At 39.4% G+C, this 16878-nt stretch overlaps 1 protein-coding gene and 1 long non-coding RNA gene across 5 annotated transcripts in view; one reads left to right on the top strand and one right to left on the bottom strand.

Moving 5' to 3' along the window:
• The window catches only part of MID1 (midline 1), a 240041-nt gene that overhangs the window by 138364 nt on the left and 84799 nt on the right, over nucleotides 1-16878 (top strand). For 3 of the 4 annotated variants that reach the window (XM_010726623.3, XM_003203095.4, XM_010726630.3), the window contains exon 2: nucleotides 8776-9491. In XM_010726623.3, the coding sequence (XP_010724925.1) occupies nucleotides 8832-9491 (660 nt within the window). In that variant the 5' untranslated portion in view covers nucleotides 8776-8831. Of the gene's footprint in view, nucleotides 1-8603; nucleotides 9492-16878 lie in introns of those variants that run through there. The other variant, XM_010726614.3, reaches the window with a different exon arrangement.
• LOC116217598 lies at nucleotides 5825-8710 on the bottom strand. Its single transcript, XR_004162301.1, has 2 exons — nucleotides 8621-8710; nucleotides 5825-6029 (listed from the first exon to the last, which is right to left on the bottom strand). It is a non-coding gene; the product is annotated as an uncharacterized LOC116217598 (long non-coding RNA).

Genomic DNA, 16878 nt, shown 5'->3' on the forward strand with positions numbered 1-16878 from the left:
TAATAAACTGTAAGACTTCATATGTTGTTGATGAGTAGGGTCTCAAAGGGATGTAATTAAGCTATTGCTTTCTCTTTCCATGCTATCTTAAAAGCTGGTAAGCTATTTTCTGAGTGACATTGAGCACCTTTAAATAAGAGGCCTGTCTGAGGTACTGTATCAATACCTCTCAGAAGTGATTGCTTATGTTAGCTGCTTTTTTCTTCTCCCTCTTAGCCTGTTCTGAAGACTGGCTGCAGGATAATTAATCTGAGGTTGTCAAGTAAACTACTAACTTGTCCAACTTTTTTCAGTGGGTCCTTTTCAGTGCACGCAAGTGTGTGCACATTGACTAGCACATTTAACCATATCCTGATAGTGAAAAAGCATTTTCTGTTAATTTCGTAAGGCTACGTAGCAAGGCTTCTCCCAAGATCAGGAGCTCTCTGAGCACAGGAGAAGAGCTGTATGAGCCTGTGACTCAGGGCTGGAAGGAAATGGGACTCCAAGCAACAGAGGTGCTGTATTATGACATCTTAGAAAGACGACTTTCTCTTAGAAGGGTGAGCTTAAATTTAATAATGGAGCTTCTGGCTTTTGTTCAGTCTTCTGGTTTATATCACATGAAGTATAGGTAAATTGGATCTCTTTTTCTTATCATTCTGCTAAGATGGATTAGAAACTGGTGTTATTATGTTTCCTAACTTATTTCAACTCCCAGAGCACCTCTCTGGTGATCAGTAGAGTTTAAAAAGAACTAGTGCTATTTACCCTTTTGGTTTATAAGCTGCAAATTACATTGCCAATACAGTGCAGCTCTTTGCTGGTCTTAATTTCTTAGCTTGAAGCAATGAAGTTTTGCCACAGCATGTCTACTAAAGACTTGTTTGTCAAGATTATGTGGTTACACTTAATGTTTGGTTTGTCTCAGGTCTTTAAATAGCCCTTAGGATAACACCCTTAAAGAATATAAATGCATAGAGGAAAATATTTGAGATCACCAGGGTTTATTGTGGTATGTTTCTGTTAAGTAACACCTTCTTAAGAAATAAAATACAAGTGGGTGTGCCTTTGGCAAACAAAGCATTTCTGTTTCTTTGCAGCTGATGTGACTTAGTTCTCCAGAGAGGTTAAGGGGAAACTTGCCACTTTAGGATTTGGCCTTATTAACAAGGAATGAAGACTGATTTGCATCTCATTGTGAGTGATACATGGTCTTACCAAAAAGGCTGAGTTGGGATGCCAAACCTTTGAGTGTCTTAGGGATGGAACAGTAGGCTGCACACAGCTCAGCATTTCTTTTTAGCTGATCTCATCATTTTCATTTGTTGACCTGTTGTTCAGAGTCAGAATATTCAGTCATGGACTGTTCTGCCCATTTTGGGTGATTTGGATTAGTACTGCAAATCAGTATTCTCCTGCAAGTCGATTCAGATATCCATGCATTCTTTTGTATCTTTGAAAGTAGAGAATGATAGAAACTGGGTACTCCAGAAGAGAACTCTGGAGGCAAATTTTGCTAAATAAGTGATTACAGGGCTCATAAGAACATTCTTTAACAAAAGCATAGAGGTGGATTGCCTGTTTTCTTCTTAAATCTCAAGAACACCAAATATGGTTACTTGTTAGATTAATTTATTTTACACTAAGTTCTCTCTATATTTGGAATGAGTTCTAGGAAGCACAGATCATTTCATCCTAAAGATTATCTACAATGGTTTACATGAGGTGCCTCTGAAGATGCCTGTCATTCGCTATTAACTACCATGGGAGTTGATAAAGACCAGTTCATATGAATACCACCCTCTGTGGCTAGGAAGCAAGAGGGAGGAATAGGTTTCTAATACATGGGCTACTCATGATTTACTATGATACATTTGCAGACTTGTGTTCTGGTTTATAGGGCCAAAGAATGCTCCCCAAATAATTCTGCTTATAGAATGGGAACTTAGTACCCCTATGTGGAGCAGCAGAAGCACACTCACTGTGGTCCATGTGGCAGTGGTAAGATGGGAAATATCCCCATTTTACCTGAGCAAGCTTCGGGGTCTGACGAGGATCCTCATGATTTTTCCTCTCCAAGTGAAGCAGTAGCACTGCAGGTTCTTGTTTTGTTACTGCTGGGCACAAAAAGCCTGAGCTGAGTGCTTCATGCACCACTGAGAGAAGTTTCTAACTACCTCTGTCCTCTAAAATAGATTACCTTCAGAGCACAGATATAATTTGTTACTTATCCTCCACACTCCCACACTTCACAGCTAATTTCCCCTTCTAATTACCTGATTACAATCTTGATTTTTAAATACACCATCGATCTTTGGCAGCTCAGCTTACTGCAAGTAGAGCAAGGAACTCCTTGGTGCTGGGTGGTGAGGTTTTTTGCAGCACTTAGAATCTCTTCTTAGCCTTTGCAAATGTGCAGAGTGTACTCTAAGAATGCTTGTTTATTCTTTTAAAAAATAAAAGAAAAGCTTTGGCAAGTTTTTTAATGATCACATGTGAGGAGCAGAAAGCAAGACAGTGAGATGCCAGCATTGCGTCATGTAATGTAATAGGTATTGCTTTATAAGCCCAGGGAGCTTTAATCAGCCAAAAGAGCACCATATGCCTTCAGCTTGCTGGTAGCGTAAATTCAGATTTCTGGCTGGCAAGTGAGGTCACAACTTCCTCCTTGTTGTAGTTCCTGGGACTTTGTTTGCTGCTGTTTATTTTAAAGGCTGTCTTTGATAAGAAAGCAGACTTTGGGCTTCTTCCTTTGAAATTATAATGTCACATTTTTATCTAGATGGAGGTGATGATTATGAATTGAAATGGTAGTAATGATCCCTCCTTTACTGCAGGGAAAGAATTCATAGGACAACTTGCAGGAAACAGAATGATATGCTTTCTTGAAGCCACCCTAAAACCTTCACTAAAAAATTGCAGTAGCTTAAGGGCCTCAATGCTTCCAGGCTGCACTGAACATAGCAGTGTGTGCGAATGCGTATGACTAGGAGGAGCATACTGAACTATTTCTGGCTATTTTTGTAGTTGTATTGTCTGCTATAAAGAGTACCATGTCACCTGAGGCACTACAGAAGTGAAATTCCCAGAAGAGAGAGATTTCTGGCTCTGTTGTGCAACCAAAGCCATATGAAGACTGCTGGGACTCGGTGTGACCCCACTTCCTCAGTATTTGTTGTTGTATTGCTTTGATATACCCCAGAATAAATAACAGTTTCTTCAGTGAGAAGTGTGAATTTAGTTAGAGAAGGGATTTTTGGAACAGATCTTCAGGCATAAGTTTGTTAGGAAGACACCGCTAATGCTTGTAGACCTAATGCTGATCTACATGTGCTAAGGATTAAACAATCCTTTGCTTTCATTACTCTCAAGCATTTTGAGGAAGTATTAAATCTTATACCTAAAGTATGCAAGGCTACAAAAGTTGCAAGACTATAAAAAAGAAAAGTCAAAGAGCATTCCAAATGTGCATTAGATTTATGCTCATGTGTAATATTGCATCCAGTATAGCATTGTATATAATATCAAATCAGCAATTTATTGATTACTTTGGAATTTATGAGCTATGATCTTTGTATGGTTTTGTTTTTTTTTTTCTTACCTATTAGGTTTTGAGGCTCAGTTATTGTTTTAGCTCCTGTGAGAAGGAATACATGACATTGTGCCGAAGACCATACTTCTGTTGTATGTTCATCTCACTGAAGAACATACAGGATTTGGCTTTTTGAAAATATATTCTGTTACTAACATATCGTTCAAGTGGAGAAAGATGTTATCGAGGCTTTGCATCACTGCAAGCAACATGGCAGACGTTCTTTTGCTGCATTAATATCCTTTAGATGTTGCAAACAACTATCTTAACATCATGGAAATATTCTGTTACTTCCTTGTAGACAAGACAGCTAATGATTCTTTTGTCAGGGAAAATGTATGACTAAGATAAACTATTCAGTTTCTGTATGTGCTTTTGCATAATAGGCTGTTGAACAGGTACTACCGTTTGAATATTTATTAATTTGCACTATTTGGGTAAAAACAACGACAAAACAAAGAAAAAATCAGTAGACAAACAAGTATTTTCATGTTTGAGGGCATGTGAACCTTGCTTTGTTTAATATTATGGGGGTTTTCATTAAGCATTTAAAAAAATATATCTGAGTTTTGATTATTAGTTCTCCGTGCAATACTTAGCAAATTACAATACTTAGATGATTATCTCACTAGCTGTGGTGCTGCAAATTGCTAACATCACAAGTTACTAATTGGCTCCAGTGTCTCTGGTGCAGAAGGTAAAACGTCTAATGGAGTTAGGACAAACCACACTATAGAGCATTCCATTGGTTTAATCACATTTGAAATATTTATTGAATGTGATGTAAAGCAATCAGATTCATTTGTTTGAAGGAACAGTTGTTCCCAAGGCAATTTTGTCTATATCCTGGAGAGGGATACAAAATGGCAAAAGAAGAGCATTTTCTTCCTTTTTGTTTTACAGCTAACAGAAGAAATTGCAAGTGGTTTTTATTGCCCATGCCAAATTTTATGACAAGAACATAAATTTTAAATTTTCCTTTTATAGTGCACTTAACAGAAAAATACTGCTGCTTTGAAAACTGCAGCTGTGTATTATGATAGTAGACTGCTTAAGCACTTGCCATGGTTCATTCGGGAAGAGTATGTGTGTTCACTGTAAATCTTCTTTTACTATACACCTAGGATACGTAGGCATATGCATGCATACATGGATAACCCATTTTATTACCTTTCATACCTAGTTTTTCATATTTCATGTGAAATTTCTTTTCATACCCATCTAGTGGCAACTTAATATTTTATTTTCTAACTGAAAAAGTTGGCAAGTGTTTTCTAGAAAAACATTTAATCCACAAGTGCTTCATTTTTAGTTTAGTCTGCAGTCTTGTGTGCATTTATGAACATTCCCATATATGCGTTTGGAAGACCTGAGCCAGAATAGCCTTACTACAGTAATCATACTGTGGTAGTCTTAAGTCAACAGATTGTTAGGAAAAAAAAAAATGCTGCTTGAACCTACTTGGGTGTATTTTGGTCATCATTCACCAAAATGTAACAAACTGGTTTGTCAGAGAGGTGGCACGTCAAGGAGTTCTGGAACATTGCACATATCCAGCTCTTTTGCGTACCACTATTTGTTACTAAGATTCTTAAAATCTGCTGAGAATCACAGAATCATAGTATAGCTTGGGTTGGAAGGGACCTCAAGGATCATGAAGCTCCAACCCCCTCCCACGTGCAGGACCACCAACCTCCACATTTAATACTAGGCCAGGCTGCCCAGGGCCCCATCCAATCTGGCCTTGAACACCTCCAGGGACGGGGCATCCACAACCTCTCTGGGCAGCCTGTTCCAGCACCTTACCGTTCTCATAGTAAAGAACTTCTCCCTGATATCCAGCCTAAATCTTCCCTCCTTCTACATACAACTGTTTTCCCCTTCCATGTCACTGAGGCCACTGCAATTTAAGGTGCACCAAAGCAGCCTTAACTCCTCCTGTGAAATCAACATGAGGAGCTGGGATGGAAATTGAAGCTTCTTAGGAAGCTTCTCTCACTCCTGGGTAGATTCTCTTCTCACTTTCCATGAAGGTTGTAGGAACAGCTGGAATAGAAAAAGACTTTTTTTTTCTTTCCATTCTGAGGCTTGAGGTCTTTCTACATGGCTTTCCACTTGCAGGCCATGTTGACTATGGAATTTGACCATGTGTGTATTATAAACCATACACATTACATTTCTGCCTATTTCTGCCTTATTACTGCTGCTATGGATTCTCTTATCACACACACAAAAGTAAATTACAAAGTATGAAACTTTAAGAGAAAGAAGTTAAAAAGATTCTGTTGCTGGATGAGCTGCACACTGTACTTTATACATCAACTTAAAAGCAAAGGCAGAATTGCAGTCAGTTAAAGAGCAATCATTGGATTTCCCAGAAAATACAGTCCCTCTTCCGTGCCTCTTAGTCTTCATTGCTCTCTCCCAGTTGCGGTGTTTTTTGACTCACTGGCAGCTGCAAAAGGAAACAGGGAAATGTCTTTGTTTGGTTCTGTCAGCATGCTCCGCTTTGATTACCGTGCAGGACAGGCTTTTATGGGCTTCTATTCCAAGTATTTTACAGTCTAGGATCAGATTTTGACACCCTTGCTAGTCAGGAGTAAGTGGCTATTCCATCAGGTCAGATAGATCTGAATGGGTTATCAGTTAGGATGATGGTGTTTAGACAGAGCCATGACAGTGATTCAAACACTTTTCCATGAGTCAGTGATGCAAATATTTTTCTGCTGGTTTAGTCTTTTCAACTTTTAGATGAGTAACATAGAAAAGCCTTTGGTTATTCTTTTATTTAAGACAGTCTGCTTTGAGAAGGAAACAAAATGAGTGAAACCTTTTGGCACATGAGAGAGCAGGAGGGATTTTGTGCAGAATGAAGAGCACGGAAGAAAGCCCCATATCCGGAACATGGTCCTAAGAAGCAAACCGGAGAGGTCGGCAGATTTTCACTAGGCTGCCAAGAGATGAGCAATGATTAGGTGATTTGCCTCCTTTAAACCTTGTCTGCTGCCAGCCCTAAATCCCCTTCTCCCATTTCCAGTGCAGCTTTCAGCCCGCAGGATAAGCGGATGATGAGGTATACAGTTGTGGTGTGGAAAGGATTCAAACAAAGTGAATGAGATTCTTATCTTCTGGGACTTGTGTGATACAGAGAGTGAAGAGGAGGGAAGACAAACTGTTCTTCATTTGCAGAAAATGCTTTCATCTTTTGCTGTGCTGTGTGGCTATGGCTGAGGAGAGAGCAGAGAAACTGTCTTCCTGCTTATATCAAATTGCCAGGCCTTTAATTTTGACCAGATGCGCCATGCAATTATGGCATCTGATGGATAGTTATAAAGGAATTAGTCTTTGGCAAACTGAACTTCATTTCAAGTAATATCAGCATCACAGAAGACTCAGGAAACCAAATTCTGTGACAGAGTCACAGCCCTTCCCTAAGCACTCAAATTTCTTGGCAGAATAAAAGGAAGCCCGAGTGCAAAGAGACAGAGTATTCTAATTTCTAAGCACATTCTGGAATGGATGCCTTGCTGCTCTTCCCACAAGCAGGCAGTGCAGGATGCTGACAGGTACCCTGAACCTTGCCTCTATGCCTGTCAAACTCTCCCATTTTATTGTGGTTCCTGTTGGGGTTATAGGTAGTATTCTTGCCGCCGCGCCCCGTGCTCTAATTGCCATGAAGTGCAGGAGGTTCAAGCACGCTTGGTTCCCAAGGCTGCTAATGAGCCCCAGCTCTTCTCGCCCTTAATGAACCAAGACTTGTCTGGGGGGATTCTTGTCCGCCCCTCTTTCTTCCTGGTCAGGGAAGGAGGCGAGAGTTCACACAACAGAACAATGACTTTACAGTGCGGGGGCCGTGCAGCTGTGCCATCTGAAGCTGTGCTTGGTTATGAGCAACAAAGCTTAAATAGATTGTACTGTGAGGAGGTACGGCTCTGTGAGTGTGAAGCATAGCTCTTGCTTCTGCCTGACTGAGCTGTCTGCTCGCGGCAGCAACGGGGCCCTGACGGGAGCTTCTGCAGGGAGAGCTGCGCGGGGCGACGCTTTCGCATTCTCTCTGTGATGCTGAGAGCTGGGAGCAAAATGAAGTTTTTGTGGATCTCTGAGAGGGCTGCACTGCTGCCTCCTCTAGAAAATCCCACCAAAAGTCACGGATTCCTAATCCACCTCAGATGGTTAATAAGGCCACTAGAGCAAGCATAATTCAGGAGTTTCAGCAATGGAGAGTATTTACACAGTAAAGCATGCACACAAACAAACCGTTAACCAAATCTCACTTTTCAGTTCTTTCTCACTGCAGGCTCTTTTCATAGTTTAGAATCATCAGGAATTTGGGCTCAATTAGTAGAAATTTCATGTGCTTCATCTTTCTTGGGGTATTTCAGTTAGGACACTGCAATCCTCTGGCTATATTTATCTCACTGCAAACACACATGTCATATTCACACATACATGTACCTGTACGTATGGTACAAATTACCTTGAAATACATAGGAGCAGTATATTAATATAGTACAATGAATATATCCATGAAAAACATAAAAATATCACTTGCTTTCCTTGATACACTGTTCCCTGTGTATATCCATGTAAGTATTTACACATGTGAACACAGACATGTACCCTAGGTGCTGTGCTATAACAATAACTTACCATTTCAACCTGAGAAAAGAACTGTGTGAATTAAAATAGCAATGAGAGATGTAAGGTTACCGGCTGTTATACTCTGGGCTAACTCTTGCACAATGCTATACAAAGGTGAAATTGTTTAAAGTTTTACTACTAGATTAGCAAAGCCAAAAACAGCATCTGCAAAAAGAAATCTGATTTTGCTGTAGTAAGCTGTTTGAAAATCATCATGTTGTTGTTTTAATCATTTTGGGTTTTTAGCAGTGCAGAAAAACATCTGCTGCTTTCCTCAATCACATGAGCGAGAAAGAGAAAGCGAAAGAATAAGGAGCTTTTGCTTTGCATTCCTAAGTGAACAGAGAGAATAGGGGAAAAAAAAGAAAAAAAAGGAAAAAAAAAAGTACATCTAGTTTTAAATACCTTGATTTGTGCATGATCAGGTTCAAATCTTTTGCTCGCTCTCCCACCCGGAGTGGTGGACTCATAGTACCGGGAGCCGCGGCAAAGCTGACAACCCCCCATGGCTGACCCCTCATGTTGTCTGTCGCCTAATCGAATTTTGCGTGTGTTTCCAGATAGCCGATCAGCTTCCCTGGATTTCGCTGACGCCACAGGAAAGCTTTGCCTGAAGATGGAAACACTGGAGTCGGAACTGACCTGCCCTATCTGTCTGGAGCTGTTTGAGGACCCACTGCTGCTGCCCTGCGCTCACAGTCTCTGCTTCAACTGCGCGCACCGCATCCTGGTCTCCCACTGCGCCTCCAACGAGCCGGTGGAGTCTATCACCGCCTTCCAGTGCCCCACCTGCCGCTATGTCATCACCCTCAGCCAGCGTGGTCTAGAGGGGCTCAAGCGCAACGTCACCCTGCAGAACATCATCGACCGCTTTCAGAAAGCCTCAGTGAGCGGGCCCAACTCCCCTAGCGAGACCCGTCGGGAGCGGGCATTTGACAGCAACAGCATGTCCTCCTGCGAGAAGGTCCTCTGCCAGTTCTGCGACCAGGACCCTGCCCAGGAGGCAGTGAAGACATGTGTGACCTGCGAGGTCTCCTACTGCGAGGAGTGCCTGAAAGCCACGCACCCCAACAAGAAGCCTTTCACCGGCCACCGGCTGATCGAGCCCATCCCGGACTCTCACATCAGGGGATTAATGTGCTTGGAGCACGAGGACGAGAAGGTGAACATGTACTGCGTGACAGACGACCAGCTGATCTGTGCCCTGTGCAAGCTGGTCGGGCGGCACCGAGACCATCAGGTGGCAGCTCTAAGCGAGCGCTACGACAAGCTGAAGGTGAGTGCTGCCCTCGCACCCCATATTGAGTGGTGGGGAGGGAGGGTGTCCTGCCGTTCAGTGTTGTGTTTCCTTGTTTGGGCACAGGCAGGTAAAGGCAGGTGTGCGATCTGTCATCAGATGAGATGCATGTACAGACTGCTGTGTGCTCATCAGAAAGGGGTCAGATTTTCCCTTGAAGAAAGATTCCTTGGTTGTGCTTTGATTTTTCTGCTGCATGCAGTGTACACTATTGCTAGCACAGTAAGCTAGTATTAGCTTATCTGTCTGCATCTATCCACATCTTCCCTCATGGCAGTTGGCAGGGTTTTGTGTTGGCTGCACATATGTAGGCCCTGATGAAAATGTCGGTGTTCTTTGCATACGCTCTGTTGTTGATTATTTTTTATCAAGCTGTTCTTATCACAGAAAACCCTTTGCATCACTGCTAATAAGAAATGCATTTATACCTGCTGATTTCAGGGGCTGCAGCTGCCTTGTCAGCCAAATGCCAGCCCCAGTCTTCCCATGCTGCCCCAAAGGAAACTAAACCAAAAATCTCTTTCAGCTCCTTGTGGCATTCCATGGTTCCCCCCTCCCACCTGGCACCCACCTGGCCCATGTGGGGTGTCCTCACTGGGTGAAACAAGAGGCCATGATGCAGACCTGTTCAGGTTGCTCTGCTGGCTCCCAGTGAGGCCATCAAGCAGCCTTGGACCAAACACATTGATTTAGGTGCTGCAAGCAGAGGAGAGAGAGGAGTGAATGAGATTTCCTCAGGGCTAGTCTATATGTACTTGTCTGCCTGCGTTCTGGGGGGATTCCTTGGTTATGTTGAGAAGACACAAGTGCGGAGCGTGAAGATAATCCGCCACAGTTCTGGAGATGTGAGAAGAAACTGAATTAATAGATTTAACTAACTGGAAATGTATTCTTAAACTTGAAGATGAAAATGTAAGACTGCACACATAGATGATAACTTTGTGTGAATGCAGGTAAATTCTGCATGCCACATGTTTTTTGTGCCTCTGTGCATGTGCAAATATGCATATCGTGCTCTATGATTATATAAATATAATGAAAGATGCTTCTCTACTTGGACCTAATATCTTCTTTCCATTTCTTAATTAATTTTTGTAATGTTAAAGAGAAGTTGTTATTTCAGCTTTCCTTTTTTTTTATTTAAGAAGTGCTTGTTTGTTTTTTTAAATAATTAAGAGTGTAGCCACTGCTAAAATGGGACATGGGCTCTAACTGTGAATGCTTGCCAGGTGCTACAATTCAGCAAGCTAATAGAGACTAAACACCTGTGTCATTTATCAACTTGATAAGAGTAGGAATGTGCAATTTGATGTGAAATACTTTGAAGTTTAGTATTAGCTAAGTGCATTTTTGATGATGTCAGTAAATGTTATACAAAATTTCTTAGTGCTGGTATACTTAGATATGGCTAGTCTTGGAAGAAGACTTCAAAAAGCAAGTGTCTTTGAGATCTTAATATATGGTTAAGAAAAAAATCTGTGTGTTTTTACATAATCTCTGTCTTTCCCGTGCAAAGATGCATACGCAGACTCTGGATGGGTATCTCAAACAAACAAGCAGTGTTCACATTAGATGTTTCCCAGATTAGCAAAGCTGGCAGAAATGTAAATAGAGTACTTTCCACCAGACTCATCAATGAATTCAAGTACTAATTTAATGATTAGAGTGGGCCTGGATCAAATAACTCTTACAAAGGCAATTTCTATCATTATTTATAATATCCATACAGATTTTTTTGTTTAGACTTAAACTTTCTTTGTACTCAAACTGTTTGGAAGTAATTTATACAGGAAATTATTAGCCGACATGAAATCCAATTACTATCCTTTTTGTCATGAGTGAAATAGACTTATTTTACTTTGTTAATCCCTGCGGTGATACCAATCATACCATTTTTGCCACCGGTTACAACATTCTGAGCCCAGGGATAGTAGGCTGGGTGAGTTCCATCCAGATCCAGAGTCCATTCTCTGTTCATAAGAAGGTAATCAGTAATTGATGTCCTTCCTTTCCTCATTGCCTCTTCCATCTCAGTAGTGTGAGCTGTTTTATATGTTAAACTCTGAGAATGAGATTTTCTCTTCAGTAGATTGGATTTCTTCCTTAGGAGTAAAGGAATTAGGTCTCTTTACATCACTATTTAGCGGCGAACAGGCAAGATTGTCTGTTCCCTTTTCATGTTGAGGCAACCTTCTTCATCAATGGTAATACCATTTCTTCAGTAACTGCTGGTTTTGCTGTTCTAAGTCTTTGGTTCAAGCTTGCATTTAGTGTTTGTTAAGTTACAGATAATGTGCAGTTGCCAGTGTTAAATGCAGAGTTCAAGTTAATCAGAAAATACCCCTCTGAAAAACAGGTTGTTGCTTGCTATATTGTTGCTGAGGGTTTTTAAGTACATAGGGTTTGTTTGATAGATGGTTACGCAAATCTTCAAAGAAAATTCTAAAAGAATGAGTATGTGCTAGTCAATAGGGTAGTGGATTCATTCAAAGATAGGTGACTAATAGTATCTTCGAAGAAGAAAAACAGAACCGCTTCATGTGATGTTTCCTTTTCTTGCAATTTTCTTTTTAAATCAACACATTGTTGATGCCAACAACAGCAACTAGTGTGTAGCTCTAGGTGTCAAGCTATGCTAATTACTCACATTCTCTTCCAGCGGCGTTACTAATTATTTAAACTATATCTCATCCTTCATTAAGCGTAGGACAATAGATGCCATTGCAATGTAGCTCCCTTTGTGGCAAAAATGAAGCCCTTTAATTAGGAATTCTGTATACTTGTCCAGCAGAGACGTCTATGGTAAAGCATGTTTAACAGTCGGTGTAATTGCAGTTGTGGACATCTGAAAATGAGAAAGTGTTTTCCTTTGGCAGCTATTGCTCTAGCCCTGAGAGATACTTTTGTTAATGAACTTCTACTGTGCATGGAGGGGTCTGAGGGCACTTATTTCAGAAGCAATTCATTCTTGGTTACTAAGAACACATGGTGTAATTACATGCTTATAGATGCTTTAGTGTGTACAGACTTTTTTTTTTTTTTATTTAGACCATAGACACAGATGTGTTAAAAAAAAGAAACCTCATATACCATGACAAAAACAGAAAATAGGAAATATTCTGGTTATCACTGAATTTATGAGGTGATGGTCAGAATTGTGTTATAAGTTAGAAATAGCTTCTAGCTGCATAAAGAATGAAAGTTGTAGAAACAAAAGCTGCAGATGCTCATGCTTACTGCAATATAATACTACAAAGAAAAGATTTTTGTCTAATTACTTTTGATGTTGATTTTTTGCTTTTTGTCTTGTTGAGATGTGAAGGAGAAGACAAATGTGCACTCATGTTTTCAGAGAAAATTAATGAAAATTGCCATTGTTCTTTAGACATATTTACACTTAAGAAAATGATAAGAAAAATGCAAAGAGGGAGAAGCTACAAGGTGGGTGTGAATGAAAAAATAACGTCTGTTTAATTTTAGCAAAAAGCCATGAAGAAATGTCACAAAAGGGGAAGACAGATGGTAAACCATATTTTGAAATGGTATAAAGCAAGCATAGCGCCATTGAAACCAATAATTTTTTCTTCTTCATATTTACCAGGAATCTGGCCACTGATATATATAATCTTGCAAAAAAATAATTTTGGAATGCTTTGTGTGATGCTTAATCAAGAGAGATCCTTTGTTGAATTAAACTGCTATAGGTTAGCAGTTGTTCTCCATGTTTTTGTTTGACCCTTATTAGCACTGACACGTATTGGGCATATTTATGAAGGCAAGGCAGTCCTGTGAATGGCACTCAGGAATTCCAAGAACAAAAGGGAGCTTCTTGTTTGTACGGCTTTTATTTTGTTTTAGTGGCAGAATCCATACACATCTATTTTTACTCTGCTGTTTATGCAGGATGCAAGGATTCAATTTTCAATGGAGTGTCAATTCAATTACTCACAAATATTTTTGGTGGGAAGCAGCCATAAGTCGTTTCCACATAGGGAGAATTGCATTCAACTCTTATAAACCTACTTCAGCTGTGTAAAGGTAGGAGACTGTGTCAGGTCCACAGCTTCTACAAACTCGGCACAAAAATACATCTCCCCTGATATGTTTACTCTGAGTTAAAATCATCTCATATTGCACTATCTCTGCAGAGACGCTGGCAAAGTATGTGTTGAAGCTTTCCAACTATTAATTGGTATACTGCATACTGTAAGAACCTAATGCTTGGAAACCTGTACTCAAACAAACAGATGGGTTGACAATCCAGGAATACTGGTTTCTGTATTTGTAGATAAATACATTAAGCATATGCATGTAAGTATATAGCCGTATGCATTTTATTATGTTTATTTGTATATATATAGCTCTTGTGTTAGTATGATAACAATATTGCATATGTTAATAGGTACGTCAGTGTAGCTGTGTTTGAATAGCACAGAAAAATATAATTCCTAGTAGTTCATTAATATATAGAATTTAAATGAATATATATATGCCTATATTTTAACTATATAAAGTTTCAGATACATATATGTTGGTCACTACAAATATATTTGATCACGTGTACATTAGCCACATTTCAATTATTTAAACTACTGTATCCAAAACATGGCACCCCTGGACTTACATTATTACTAGATTAGTATTAGATTACTGTTAGATTAGATACTACTTAACACATATTTCAGTGTATATGAATTATGGAATAGTCACTTATATTAGTATAGAATATTATGTAATTTTACATAAAGCACAGAGTTAACTATACTTTTTCAGTATTATAAAGACTCAAAAACATTAACTTGTTTCCTGGAAGAGAATAGATGTAGGAATGAACTATTTCAATACACAGGTGTTCGAGTAACACTTATTTTATTAATGTGTAAATATTAAGGCAGACTTTAGATCATACTCTTTTAGTCTAGTGTTTTCTCAGGTTACTGTGTATGCCAAATCTGATATTTCTTTTGTGAAATTTAAAAGAATATAACATGTGAACACAACAACATTATGGTGATGATGTTTGCTTGTTTGAATTGTTCTTGTTGGTTCTTTTTTTCTAATTTTTTAGTAAAATTCTGAATGCTGAGGCCTGAGTTGGTATATTTATGAATGTGGATTATGAACTATTATTCAGCAATAGTTTTTATTTACTGAAAACTGGATGTGGCTCTGGGCAGCCTGCTCTAGTGGTTGGCAGCACTTCCCACAGCAGGCGATTTGAAACTAGATGATTTTTGAGGTCCTTTTCAACCCAGGCCATTCTATGTTTCTATGATTGTATGATCGTCGTATTTTTCCATGCACCTGACTCAAAACGTTGAGTTGATGGACTTCAAGTCCCTACTCCAGCTCATACTTTGCTTACTGTAATGACCTCCTGTTTGTCCCTTCATTGCTTATACATTTTTAGATAATAAAATGATTGATAGGTGGTGGTGAAATATAATGAAAGACAAGTGCTTCTTCAGAATGAGACTCTGTGTTTAAACAACAAGCAGTAAAGCAATAAAAATGGAAATGAAGCAAATAGAGGCGGGTAAGGGCAAATAACTAACTCTCTTAGAACTCTTAGAGTTTGATGCAGGTTGACCTTTTTTGTAATAAATATAGTGCCTGCCTAACAAAGAAGCAAAGGTAGAGTAGGTAACGGGAGAAGTTACAAACAAGGTGACCTTTCAAAGGCAGAACGCTTACATTTTTTAGAAAAACAGCATACTTTAAAAAATTGATATGTTGACTGAGCAAATGTGTTCTTTTAGTGTTTTCTTGGAAAATTATAAAGCTGACTGGAGGAGTATGGGTGAAAGAACTTGCCATAGTCAGTAAAAGGAAAGCTTGCATTGAAGGCATTGAGAAGTGTGTGCAAGTGTATGAATATGTATGTTAGCTATGTGTATTCTGAACTTATCTTGAAGTATAATCTTATTTTAATGCAAATATTTTTGAAAATGAATGTGACAGCAAATACATTTTCAAACAAAGGTGAAGGTGATTGCTGGTATGCTTTAAATAGGGAAAAACCAAAACTAAACCAAAAAACACACTGGCTGTAAGTATCTCCCAAACAAGCATTACAGAACACTCAGCATTCAAGTTTCTCTCAAGCTTTAATTTAACTTGTTAAATCACTCTGTGAAGAAAAAAACAAACTATATGAATTCTGCTCTATAATGACACAACTACAGACCACGGTGGCATGATTAAAGTATCATAAAGGTCCCTCAAACCCGACATCCAGCCTCCTGTCCCCTTTGATTCCCTTCACTTAAGACACCTTTTCTTTGGCTGGACTGAACACCCACAGTGGGGATGAGATGGAACTCCTGTCCTTCGCAGCTCTCCAGCTCTCTTTTATAACACGCTCTATCAAATGAGAGTGTTCTGTTTATTCAGGTATTTGAAGTCAGTGAAAAATGAAGGAGGAGCAAAGGAAATGGAATAGCAGATGATTTTATCTTAGTGTTGTGATTCTGAGCTGTTTCTGGACCTGCTGTAAATGCTTACTTAAACAGTTGTTACCTAAGTACAAACGCTGAACTGTAAGCACAATGCTTTCATACCTGTCAGTAAAACACTGAGGACATGATGGATAGGCAATAAGTAATGTACCATTGACTTTCTCGGTCATGTGTCTTGTGATGCCAGCAGGGTTACTTTTTACGATAGATTTTTTTTCTTCAGTTTCTGCAGGTTGAAATAGTTGTGTTTTTTTTTAAGAATTTCTTCTTTGTTGGAGAACAGCTGTTGGTCTTGTGTAAAATCCAAGTTATGACTGGGGAAGGGATGCATGTGGAGGGCTATTCTAATGACTCAGACAAATTTATCCAGAGACTGGAGCTCTGCATTGCTTCTGTATCATATGAGCACCCTCCATCAGAGCTTGGTTGGTTGGTTTGTTTTCATGCTCACAGTATTTATATTTTTTGAGAAATGAATATTTCCTACCTACATTTTTCATTCTACTCTTTTGGAATTTTGGAATTTTAACTTCCTTCATAGTCTATAGGTCAGATTGCAATGAAGTAGCGATATGAACCTTTACTTATATTTTATAGTATGAGAGAGATGAAATTCAGCACAGATGAGAGATGTAACACTGCCTAAGGTTAGCTTTCTCCTTTTGCAATTTTCCTGTTTAATTAGTTTTGATAATGAGAACGATCTTCTAAACTACTACAGACCCCTCATCCTTAGCCTTTTTGTTACCCAGAAAACTGCTTTCAGAAAATCAATGCTGAAATATTACAGAATCACAGAATGGACAGGGTTGGAAGGGATCTCAAGGATCATGAAGCTCCAACCCCCCGCCATATGCAGGGCCATTTAATACTAGACCAGGCTGCCCAGGGCCCCATCCAATCTGGCC

This window comes from Meleagris gallopavo, chromosome 1 (genome assembly GCF_000146605.3).
Source record: "Meleagris gallopavo isolate NT-WF06-2002-E0010 breed Aviagen turkey brand Nicholas breeding stock chromosome 1, Turkey_5.1, whole genome shotgun sequence".
NCBI classification, from domain to species: Eukaryota; Metazoa; Chordata; class Aves; order Galliformes; family Phasianidae; genus Meleagris; species Meleagris gallopavo.